This window comes from Salvelinus alpinus, chromosome 10, assembly GCF_045679555.1.
Source record: "Salvelinus alpinus chromosome 10, SLU_Salpinus.1, whole genome shotgun sequence".
NCBI lineage: Eukaryota > Metazoa > Chordata > Actinopteri > Salmoniformes > Salmonidae > Salvelinus > Salvelinus alpinus.
This window is the reverse complement of record NC_092095.1, coordinates 63,016,928-63,028,565: the sequence shown is the minus strand read 5'-3', so window position 1 is coordinate 63,028,565 and position 11,638 is coordinate 63,016,928. Positions and strand designations below refer to the sequence as shown.

Genomic DNA, 11,638 nt, shown 5'->3' with positions numbered 1-11,638 from the left:
CTGTCTTCCGTCATTTCTTTGGTAAACACGTGCTGTAACCTGGCGATATGACCGTGTGGGAACACTAATCCTAACCCTATATAAAGGTGTTTATCAATTTACCTTTATGTTTTTATAAAATGATTTCTTGCTGATATGAAAGATGAGGTCCTGATGAGTGTTAATGTTCAGACCGAGTGTTGGGGCTCTTAAAACTCCCCAATACAGAAGATGCCTTCGTCCAATGACTCTTATGTGTAAAGAAACAGACCTGAGAGTCATGATCAAGGAGTCCTTTCCACATGGGCTTCCGAGTGGTGCAGCGGTCTAAGGCACTGCATCTCAGTGCTAGAGGTGTCACTGCAGAGCCGGGTTCGATTCCAGGCTGTTTCACCATGATTGGTAGCCAACCAGCGTTGTCTGGTTTAGGGTTTGGCTGGGGTAGGCTGTCATTGTAAATAAGAATTTGTTCTTAACTGACTTGCCTAGTTAAATAAAAAAATTCTTTTGAAGAACGAGCAGCATGGTGTTAGTCACCCAGGTGATGTGTCATAAACCTGGAGGCTAGCTGAGCTGCGGTAGCCATGGCAGTAGTCTCTCAGGAGATGAGCTGTGGTAACCATGGCAACTGAGGCTAGTAGCTAAAAAAAACCATATATCCTTTACGTAGCATTGACAGCTCTCTGTAACATCCTTGATTTCTAGGTGGTTTGTAGTCTTTTCCAAGCCGACAATGTAATAAAAAGAATAATCATTTGACAAGCGGTTTCTCTATTGTCACGTTGTTGCAAAAAAAACTGGTCAAATCAAATCTTTTGAAATGCACCGAGTTGACCTTGACAGTCATTAGCTGTAGGAAAACAGAGGACGGGCAGATGCACCAAGGGGAGCTGGTTTGGCAGCACTTATTCCTCCTTGATCTGTAAGCATCTGGTTAGAGTTGATAAGGAGTCCGTTTGGATGAAGATGGTCTCCTTTTAATTAAGGGCATTTCAAATCTGACAAGTGTTTTTGCAGGGTTCAAAATGCATAAACAAACAACCCTTTCCTTGCCAATCCTCACTATTCTCTGAACACTAGATACTACCAGAATGTTTCACTGAACAATCAAAGACTAGGAATACAACGGTCTGATGTGGTTCCATTTCCATTGTCACTGATCTGAAATGACAGGGAAAGTCACAGCAATAAAGCAGAGATTATAGCTAGGGGTTTGTCCTTTTACCTGTCCTGTTCTTTCAGATCAGTGCATATTGAAAGGAAATGAGACAAGGAGAGGACTCCACTTTAGACTAGTGCGGTGTGTCCTTACAGCGGGGTATTGGTCTTGTTTGAGAGAAACTGGAATAAAGAAAGTTGTGTTTTCATCATTTTATTTCAGTTTTTTTTCTTACTGGGATTAAATAAATGACAAGAGCGGATGAGAACTCCTGATAACGTGACTGATGTTAGACATTGACGTTTAGCACTTAACATCGACAAGAAATCCTAAAAACACGGGGTACAGCACTGCTTCTGATAAGATTCTCAACTTGGACCAGTGACTTTGGTATTGTATTTATACATTACACTTTTCTGCAGAAAAAATTAAATAAAAAAAGTACAACCGCATAAATATAAAACTCCTTCCACCATGTAAAATGGCTGAAACATTCATCAGAAAATTACACCACGTTGTGAGATGACGTGACGTAATTGAGCAAAACAATCATCTTTAAAAAGCAGAGTTAGCACCGTTGCCGTACAAAAGGCAAAAGTAGCCTAACAACGCAGAGACACAACTCGACATTAAGAGTGAATCAAACAGAACGAAAGGAAGTAAAAGCCTGAAACAATAGCGTAATAAAACCCTTATCCCACATTTAAGGGATTCTAAAAGAAAAGCGATGTAAAAATTCTCCCACAATCAATCAGATAAAAGGCAAAAATAAGGAAAGAGTAGGCCTAGTTCCCTGGAGTGCAGCCTTCCCATCACACGGGTCAGAAGAGATCAGAGAGTACCGTGTCAATATTTTTAAATGATTAAGTATTCATATATAGTATATACACATCTTGGACTGCTAAAGCTTGCTCACATAAGTAAACAGGTTACAACATGGCTTGGAAAGGACCAATGTATGCGACTACTGCACTGTACACTCCAAAAATATGTATAGAAACCACACAAGGCAGCAATACGGAGGGGGGACAAAACACTGCTCGCTACACATCAGTAGTGGAATTACAATTTACAGTCATAAATGAAACATGTCCCCATGGCTCAAGGAATATTCTTCATTTACAGTAGAATAAATACTTTATGCTATTGCTACTCCTCCTGCGACTTACATTCTAACCCTAGACAGAAGCAGAGAAGCCAGTGTAAAGCAGACAGATGAAGTGTCGTCCCGTATGTTAGGAGTTTTGTTCAAGACTAGTTGTGATTTTTTTTTACTTAACTTCCTATTTCCACCCCAACTCCCTTTCCTAAATTATTTTGTTACTTTTGAGAAATGGTTGGGGAGGGAGAGGGGGCTGGAGAGAAAAAGTGCTATGAGCCTAACTGTGGTCATAAGTTGGTGACAGTGAATTTAACGTCAAATTTTCCTTGGAACTTGTCCTTCTCGCTGTAGCCAATGTTCTCTCCGTAGGCTCTGCACTCAATGCGCAGCTCGGTGTTCATGGTGAGGTTGACGAACTGGAGGGCCACTAGGGGTTGCAGGTACTGGGGGTGAAGCAGCTTGCCGTAGTAGGGGTAATACTGGAGGGGGAAACCTTCACCAATGCCGTAGTACTTCACCTCACCGATCTTACCGGCGTCCTCCTCTCTCTGCAAAGAGATTGGGTGAGAGAGTCAAAAGGAGAAAGACGGTGCTATTTTGGTCATTCTGACGTCTGACCTTCACCCAGAAACACATTTATAATAGCTGGTTTACTGACGGAATGGGGACTATTCCTCGAAAGCAATTCTAGAATTGCTAGAATGAACATTCCCATTCAAGTCAACATTCCCTTAGGCTTCAATGTTGCTTTACTGACTAGTGTCCACCGACATTGGAATGATCAATTGTGATTCGATGTGGTTCCATCTAATTCTATGTCTGGCGTACCTTGTTGGTACAGAAGATGGGCATGACGTTGGGCTGGACCTTGGTCTGGGCTCCCTCAGGGATGCTTTCATTGGAGCTGGGGGGCTGAAAGAATGGAGGACAGGTACACAGTGAGCGAGGAGGCAAAAAACAGTAACACTTTTACCTAAGAAAGTTTATGTAGATTTTGTATTCAATAATGTACTACTACTTTGGGGGAAATATGCATGAACTAACAACCAGGGGCCACTGGAAATATCAAAGTGAAGTGAGGTCAACTTTTCATATGTCCTGGTTGATAAGGCCTGAAAGCTATGTCCTGAGGATATTTACCCTTGGCCTGAAGTTGACGATCCTGTTGAGCTTGACGATCAGGCAGGGTTTTCCTTCCTTGAAGCCGAAGTCTCTGTCGTCCATGCCGGAGCAAGGCCCAAGCCAGCTCCTCTGGAAGCGACAGGCCTTCCTGATCCCCACATCACTCTCCAGGTCGCCACGGTTCTTATAGTCATCCGGTTGCTCTGAAGGCAGGAGGAGAAATCACAAATAAACAACTGAGCACAGGAAGCCACAGCTGCTCGCTTCAACTAATTCATCAAAAACAAATTACAAAAAAACACCTTCTCTGAAGAAGTCAATACACAATTCCATTCCATGTCCCGGCCACTTAGTTCCTATCCCACCTGATGTTAGAACGTCAGGAAGGATTCAATAAGCAAAAGGCTAGAAGATGATGGTACCACCTCCATCTAAGTAGAGCTTCCACCACACAGAGCACCTCTTAGGTCTGTGTCATGGCAGGGGGTAGGACTAGGGGGTCGGGGGAGGGGGTAGAGAGCGGAATGGAACACTTCCTGTACCTCCACAATCCTCGTATTTCATCTGGTCCCGCTGTTTGTCGTCGTCGTACATAACCAGGAACTCTCGCATGGCCTTAGTGTAAGCCAAGTAGGTCTCCACATCATTCAAGTTGAAGGCGATCTCGGATTTGTCGGAGCGTGGGGTGTGTGATAGGCCTGAGAACAGACAGTCACCATCAGTTTCAATGTTACAGAAGTAAAGTACTATTAGCAATACACACTTTTATAATAGGACAATAATGTTTCAGTGGACTTGTGACCATTCTATTTACACTAACTCACAATAGTACTGCAGTTAGAGATAACCTTACTGAGTATGAAACCAGTTTAGAACAGTTAGTGTAATTTGCTTTCTAATGAAGTCTCTCAGTGAGGCAGTCATCCATTGAAGAGTCCACACTTTGGAAAACAGTCTTGAAGAGGAAGACAAGGTGAATCCCTGTCATTGTTCTTAGCAGGAAAGACGGGTCAGTAAAAGGGAAAAGCCCATTTCAAACAAAAGACAACTGTCTCTACGCTACAAGATCTAAAACACGTCCACCCCTATTCTCTTCTACTTCCTTATTTACAACCAGCCCATCCCAGCCCCCACACTAAGTTCCATATTTCATGACCAGAAAACTAAAGAGAACTCTAACTGGACTGAGTGAGGTGAGGAGTCTGAAGAGTGTAACGCTTCTCTCCTCTGTCAGCTTATGAGATAAAGAAATAGTCTGACTCTTCTCTTTCTGCTTGTTAGAGCCATCAGGTGTCCTCTTCGTTGTGACGACCTGGCCCAGTTATCAGGCCTCCTGTGGAAAGTAACGCACTATCAATGCCTAGCTACCTCTCCTCATCTCCTAATGGAGGTTCCCTGAGCAGACCATGGCTATATATACCCGAACAGACAAATGACTGGGCTGGGATACTGGCTTTAGACCTAATTCAAATGCAGCTTACATGTCTTCAACAGGAAAGGGTTAATGCTCTGTGGAAGGGCACTGGTGCTGTGGGATTGGGTTGTGTTGTGTAAGGGGAGAAAATAAAGTAGAGAATAGCATCTGCCGTTGACAGTTTACCACAGAGCTCTCACTGGTAAAGGAAGCAAGCAATGACTACCAGAACTTCACGGTCTGTTTTAACTCTAGTCAAAGGCATCAGGAGAGAGCTCCGTTAGGGGACCACACTGTAAAGTTCACGATTAGCACTTCTCCCTCCATTTCACACCCACGTGATCAGAACAGACTCCAGTGAAACTGACTAAACCGCTCAGAAAAAGGAAGCTGTGGAGAAAGACATGAAATATGCAACGTCCAATAATGGGGAACGGGAACAGTTCTCCTTCTTTAAACATTACACTCCCTAACAAATTGGGAAGAGAGGTCTCCACCCATGTAGGAGGCCTTTAGAGGAATTAATTGCGACACTTGACTGACCCACTACCTACACCAAAATGTCCAATACGACATGAGTATTTAAACAGTAGGATTGCAGTAACTGGAATAACACGTGAACTGAATCCTTGACTACTAGACCAGAGTTCATTTTGACAGAAGCACTTCTGTACATCTTTGCCAAAAATCTAATTTCACCAGTTTGTTATTGGACGTAAGCATAATACTGTACAAGCTAGCTACAAAATAGTTCCACATGCTGCATGCATGGATAACACCCACCGTTTACTTGAAAGACAAGAGTCCTCTGTGTCTGACCTCAAAATGCCGGCCTGCTCTCTGGCCCATATAGTGCTAATGTCAATTCAGCTGATATCTCACAGTGGGACTCCCTTAACGAGTTAAAGTGTGAAATTCAATAAGAGGATGTTTGACAGACATAACCCACCCCTCTGAGATATACAAACACGCATGTTAGACTCTGTCTGCAGCCCAAATTGCATCCTATTCCCTACATAGTGCACTACTTTTGACCAGTGGGTAGGGAATAGGGTGCCATTTCAAATGAAGCCACTGTGGTTGGACACCATCTCTTATCCCCAGGCAGCAGTAGTGGCTCAGTGTCTAGTGTTCAGTGATACCTTACCTGGGGGAGCAACTCTGTCTTGCCAGGTGGGTTTGTAGTTACTGAGGGTGAGAAGCAAGGCCTGGATGGTGCCGATGAATACTCCAGCCAGAAAAGCATAGAAGATTAAGTAGAACCCTAGAATTTTAACTGTAAAAGAAGAGAGAGAAATGGGTCATCATCATGCTAAAGATGTGGAGGACAGATGATTGTGACATACGCCTTTTTCCCCTTCTTAAAATTTTTACAAAAAACTACAAACACCAGTGATGCCATGAAATTAAGATTTGGTTGTTATGTTGCTGACAAGGTCCATTTCCACTCATTCAATTGAGTCACACAAAAAGCCACATACAGAACTCCAGCATTCCGCAATTGTAGAATGTTAAATCTGCTCTGAAAAACAATGAACATTCCCCATAATGAAGTCCCAAGTCCAACCGTAGTATTACTGCAGTAGTTAAGAATCTGCTCAAGTCAACCCTGCCACCCTAACCAGCCTGCCACCCTAACCAGCCCTGCAGAGCCAGTGTGTACAGTACGCCAAACACCACAGACATGTAGACTGTGGATCCCCACTTTCATTTTTGACTGTAGTGTTTGTGTAGTTGGGGACTTAAAATGCATACCATTTTAATATAAATACACAAGCAATGTCTTGCACCACAAAGTGAGACAAGAAGGGTACAGCTTAAGAAAGAGAAACAGCAAGTCTGCCTATTGTGTCGTCAGACGAGTGTTTCCTCAGCGTTCCAATTCCAACTGGACCAATTCAATCTCATGCATGTCTATCCTATCGTCAAACCTCAATAGACTGCCCAGTCATTGCACCACAACACTATCAAACATATTAAAAATTGGATAAATAGATTGGCTGGCTCTACTACTAATCCAAGCCCACCTGGTTTTCTACTTTAAGCTTCCTGGTCTGTACACAGACTATCCATAACTGGAATGAGTCCCAAATGGCACCCTATTCCCCATGGTCAAAAGAAGTGTACGATATAGGGGAACATTTGGGATGCACACCTGGGCTTAGTGACACCTATACAGATAGAATGCATGCAGACAGAGAAGCCCGTGTCTCATATGGAGGGAGCAGGAGGTGACCTAACCACAAAGCTACTGTTCCAAATAGTAATCCACCTATAAGAGTAGACATTGTCTTGACTCTTCACTGAGGGCAGGAAAATGAAGTGTAACCAGTAGATCATACAGTAGTAGCCAGGAGAACAGCAAATTCAGGCTTCAGAGTAAATAAAATTGTCAAATCACTTTTGGTTGCTCTTAAACTCAGCACCCAGAAACAAATCTCAAGCCAGCTACTCAGCTTTAATTGTTAGGCCTGTCACAAGAGACTAGGTTCCTCTAAAAATAGTGCCCACATTGCAGATAAGACCAATAAATGAATACATTCAGGTCCCAATAACAATGGGGGCAGTCTGCGTGCTCAGCTTTTATACAAAACCTAGATACTACCCAGCTGGCACATAACGTTCTGAGAACCATACAGTATGTTTCTAAGAGCTTGGTCAGAGTGTGGATGTGCTATGGTTATTTTGCATACAACCTTCCCACAACATTCTGGGAATGGTGCAGGATACCCTGCTAGTACATAACATTCTGAGAACCATATGTTTCTTAGGTGGGAATTTCAGTACCTCAGTTGAACTTTTCCTCATGGTTCTATTTAAAGTAATGTTCTCAAATTGTTTAGAGGGGCACTATGCAGAAGGGGCACTATGCAGAAATCACGCCGCCTTTTCCTGATTGCTAAAATTCAGAACAGTTCGCCTAAATTTCGGTTTGTGACAAAACAAGCAAGCATGGTGTAGAGAATCATTGTACCATCTAAACCACTGAAATAGATTTTCCAGAACCAAAAATACTATATTTTCAGCTGGTCTACAAAACTGACAGTAAGACGCAAAAACAAAACTTAAAAACAGAAAGCATAGAAATAGCGCACATGGAACAGATATACCACATCTTACACTTGCTTTCAGTGAGAAATCTATGTGAATTTGGTCAGGTCGCCCAAAAAGTTACATATCGCAGCTTCCAGAAACAACGTTCTTCTGTGGAAATGTAAGTACTTATAAAAGTAAATAAAACGTTTTCTACAGGTTTCCTCAGTTCTATGTTAAGTCATGTTCTCGGCACATTAAGATAACATTAGTAAACATTCTAATAAAGTTATTTAAAAACATACATTCCATTCTCAGCATCACCAAAACGATCCTCTATCTTGTTAAGTGTGTTGATCACGCTCACTAATTGGCCACACCTGGTCTTAAATGAGTGCTCGCTTCCTATAAAATGGAGGTTTGTTTAAATAGACTAGTGAACAACTTTGTATGAGTAAAAAAAAGAAAAAGCATGCTAGCTGCATCCTGGTGGCGCAGTGGACTAATTCCATGGATAGAGAACAGAAGATCAGTGTCAAATCTCACTGACACCGTGCCACAATAAAAAAGAAAGGAAAGTTGTGTTTGAATGATTAATGCCTAAGAAAATGAATTTACATGTGTCCCATCTGTGCTTGGAGTTCAAAACAGTTATTGAAACATGTTCTTAGAACATTATTTAATTACCTTCCAATAACCTAGAATTAACATTCTCAGAACATTAATAAAACCTTCCAGGAAAACTTTCAGGGAACCATAGAACATTCACAGAACGTCCCTGCAACCTACATTAAACATTTTTTTTTTTCCTGGAATGGTTTAGGTCCACTTGTAGAATCTATGCCAAGGCGCATTGAATCTGTTCTGGCAGCTCGTGGTGACCCAACACCCTTTATGTTGGCGTTTCCTTTATTGTGGTCTGTGCTCGTGCTAAAACATAATCCACAGTTGTTTTTTTAATAAACTATAAATTTTCTGTGGCTAAATTATGCTCTCTGGTGTATTTCAAACATTGAGTGTGGGGCTCCTTTGGTTGGATTTTTTATTATACAAATAAATGTTTTTTAAAGCATCTTGGACCCTGCCCCTGACTCACAATTGACCAATCACATTTATTTATTATGCAGTTTATTTGTATTAATCAGTTACCCAATCAAGGCAGGCAGATTTTTACGTAGTCGGCTCGGGATTTGAACCAGCAACCTTCGGTTACCGTCCGCACGCTCTTAACCGCTAGGTTACCTGCCGCCCCGAGTCCAGCCATAGTACTAGTACAGTATTAGAATCTCCTCAAGTCACCCCCAACCCTGCCGCCCCCACCAGCCCGCAGAAATAGTACTGTATAGGCTTAGTGGTCCCCCAACCCACTAGACCTGCAGAGCTAGTACTGTATAGGCCTAGTGGTGCATCAGACAATGTCAAAAGGTCACATCTTATAGGAGACAGCAGTTCCCTTTCAATCAATTACGCATGACTTAAGATATCGCATGTTCCTTGGCAGAATTATAAGGACATCACAACCACTCTAAGGTGTCTTATCCAGATCATGTGTTTCCCTGATCACAATTGGCCGGTACAAGGGTGCGTATATTATCCATATTATAGACGAGGGTTCAACATCTCTCTCCATGCATCACACCAGATAAAACATATGTTCTTGCATTGTAGACAGATTAAATTAATCATGCAAGTGGCCGAATGGAGACGAGTCGTCATTAAAGTCATGGATAGTGTCACACACATCGTACAAAATGATGCACCACTTAAATTGGATGGATGAGGAGCACCAGTGTTGGTTGGAGACATGTTGAATGGGTGGGTTTGGGGGAGTGGGGTTGGAGGCTCACTTCTTTATGTTTCCTTCTCATTTTATTGAACTGAATATGAAATTATATGTTGTATCTGTAACCCCCCCCAAACAAGAAAAATGACTAAATAAATAAAAATATGGTCACCACAAAAATGAAAAGATCCAAACAAGTTTTGGCCTTGAGATAATACACATAAAAAACACAGTTGAAGTAAATGACCAAACCAACCAACTTGAGGGCGTTAGTTAAATAAGCAAAATTGCAACATGAATTGTCGCTCAGCTGGTCATCCTCTGAATACCGAAAACGTAGGGTAGTTGTGTGACATTGAGACAAGGGAAGACATGGGTGCAGATGGAAACGAGAAAGTAAAATTTGTCTAGCTAATACATTTCCATTGTTAATTAAAGTGACACAGAATCCACATCGAATAGTAACACTAGATGGAATGTCCTCTCCATAATTCCAAGAAGGCCCCATCACCTTGAATCACCTTGGACTATGATGCATTTTTAACCCTTTGATTGTGTCATTTTACAACGGAAATGAAACTAAGTCTCTACAGCATGTACATACGGTGTAATTCCATCCTAATACTTATAGATCATGTTACTGCGATGGGGAGTTCTAGTCTCCTTCCAGGCATAGGCTGCTGCGTCTCTGCAGTGTGATCAACTAGCCTACTGTACTATCAGGATTCGAACCTTTAGAATAACATGTTCTAATGATGTATGATGCATATTCCCACCACCGTCTTTCAACGACCTATTTGGATTCTCATATTGATTTAAGATGTGTGATTTAAATGAAAACCCATCTTTGCTTGGAACAGTCGGTAGGCTGTTCTTTTGAATAAGGCAGTAGGTACCTAGCAAGGACATGTGACAGTGAAATAGTCGCATGTTCACCGTATGCTATTACTCACAACACAGACATGGAGAACCATGAACAACGAGTGGCGATTGGCAATGATATGGAGTCGGTGACACCGTACCATTGTAGCACATATTGCTGCAAAGTCAAATCGAACAGGTGCTATGCACCAAGATGAAATTATGACTCGGTGCGCGTTCCATACTGCCCAATAGGCGTTCGATCGTGCCATATGAGATCCATCACAATTTCGATTAAAACCTCCGGCCACTAATGGCCAATTAACGTGATCAGAAATATCAGAATGCCATACTTACACCAACTCCCCCCTGTGCGTCCACAAAATTCCCCCTTGTCCGAATCCCATATAAACTTCTTCCATCCACCATCGTCTTTATTCGAAGACATTTTCGACTGTGTGTTTCAGTTCCTTTTAGTGTGGTGCTCTTTCTTTATTCAGTTCCCTTCGCTTCTCTCTGCCGATCCCTCTCCGGAGTACCAAATTCCAAAAACCGACGGACTTGTACACGGCTTGTTCCTACGTACTCACTGCACACAGATATATCCCAGTTGCAGTCGACTCCGCCCGAAAACTATTTTAACAAGTCACCTACTAGGAGGGAGGGCCAGCTCTCGCGAATCACAAACGAGCGTCCTCTCTGCGTAATGTTATCGTTTGTGGAGAGTCGGGAGCAGGGTTTTGCTCCACCCTTGGACGTAGTATACGTCAGAATGTCCTTTACGATGCGACCCTGCGATTTCAACAGAAGAGAACTCACATGAATAAAGATTCAGAGGCATAGTACATCGATTCACAGCGCCAGCTATACATTACAAATTGCCACCATTGTCTTCATTATCTGGAGACCTAATTCACTCAAACTGGGATTTACAATGTGGGTAAACTTAAAATGTTAAAAATTACAGAAGTATGATGGCCTACCATAATTACTATTCATACTTATATGATCATCTGATGAAGCCAAGATGACTTGGCCATTCCTCAATTGTGTAATTGGAGAAAAACACACATCCCAGCTAGCACATTTGGTTCCCTTGGAAGTTGTGGGAACTTATGTTTTTGGTTTAGCTGCAACCTGAGGTTGAAGAGGCGCTGTTGCGCCTTCTTCACCACACTATCTGTG

General features: G+C 42.3%; 1 protein-coding gene across 1 annotated transcript; it reads right to left on the bottom strand.

Moving 5' to 3' along the window:
• Positions 1–1,335: 1,335 nt before the first annotated feature.
• LOC139532546 (sodium/potassium-transporting ATPase subunit beta-233-like) lies at positions 1,336–11,076 on the bottom strand. The gene is made up of 6 exons (XM_071330304.1): positions 10,811–11,076; positions 5,924–6,052; positions 3,905–4,060; positions 3,381–3,565; positions 3,069–3,152; positions 1,336–2,788 (listed from the first exon to the last, which is right to left on the bottom strand). Exons 1-6 carry the CDS (start codon positions 10,899–10,901, stop codon positions 2,528–2,530), a joined length of 906 nt encoding a protein of 301 aa, XP_071186405.1. The 5' UTR covers positions 10,902–11,076; the 3' UTR covers positions 1,336–2,527.
• Between the last annotated feature and the right edge of the window lie 562 nt (positions 11,077–11,638).

Bases quoted from the DNA above. Each gene is read 5' to 3' on its own strand.
- LOC139532546 (XM_071330304.1), bottom strand. From the start codon at position 10,901: ATGTCTTCGAATAAAGACGATGGTGGATGGAAGAAGTTTATATGGGAT. The intron at 4,061-5,923 runs GTAAGGTATCAC...GTCTGTTCTCAG, and splicing joins AGACAGAGTTGCTCCCCCAG to GCCTATCACACACCCCACGC. The intron at 3,153-3,380 runs GTAAATATCCTC...CCATTCTTTCAG, and splicing joins TCGTCAACTTCAGGCCAAGG to CCCCCCAGCTCCAATGAAAG.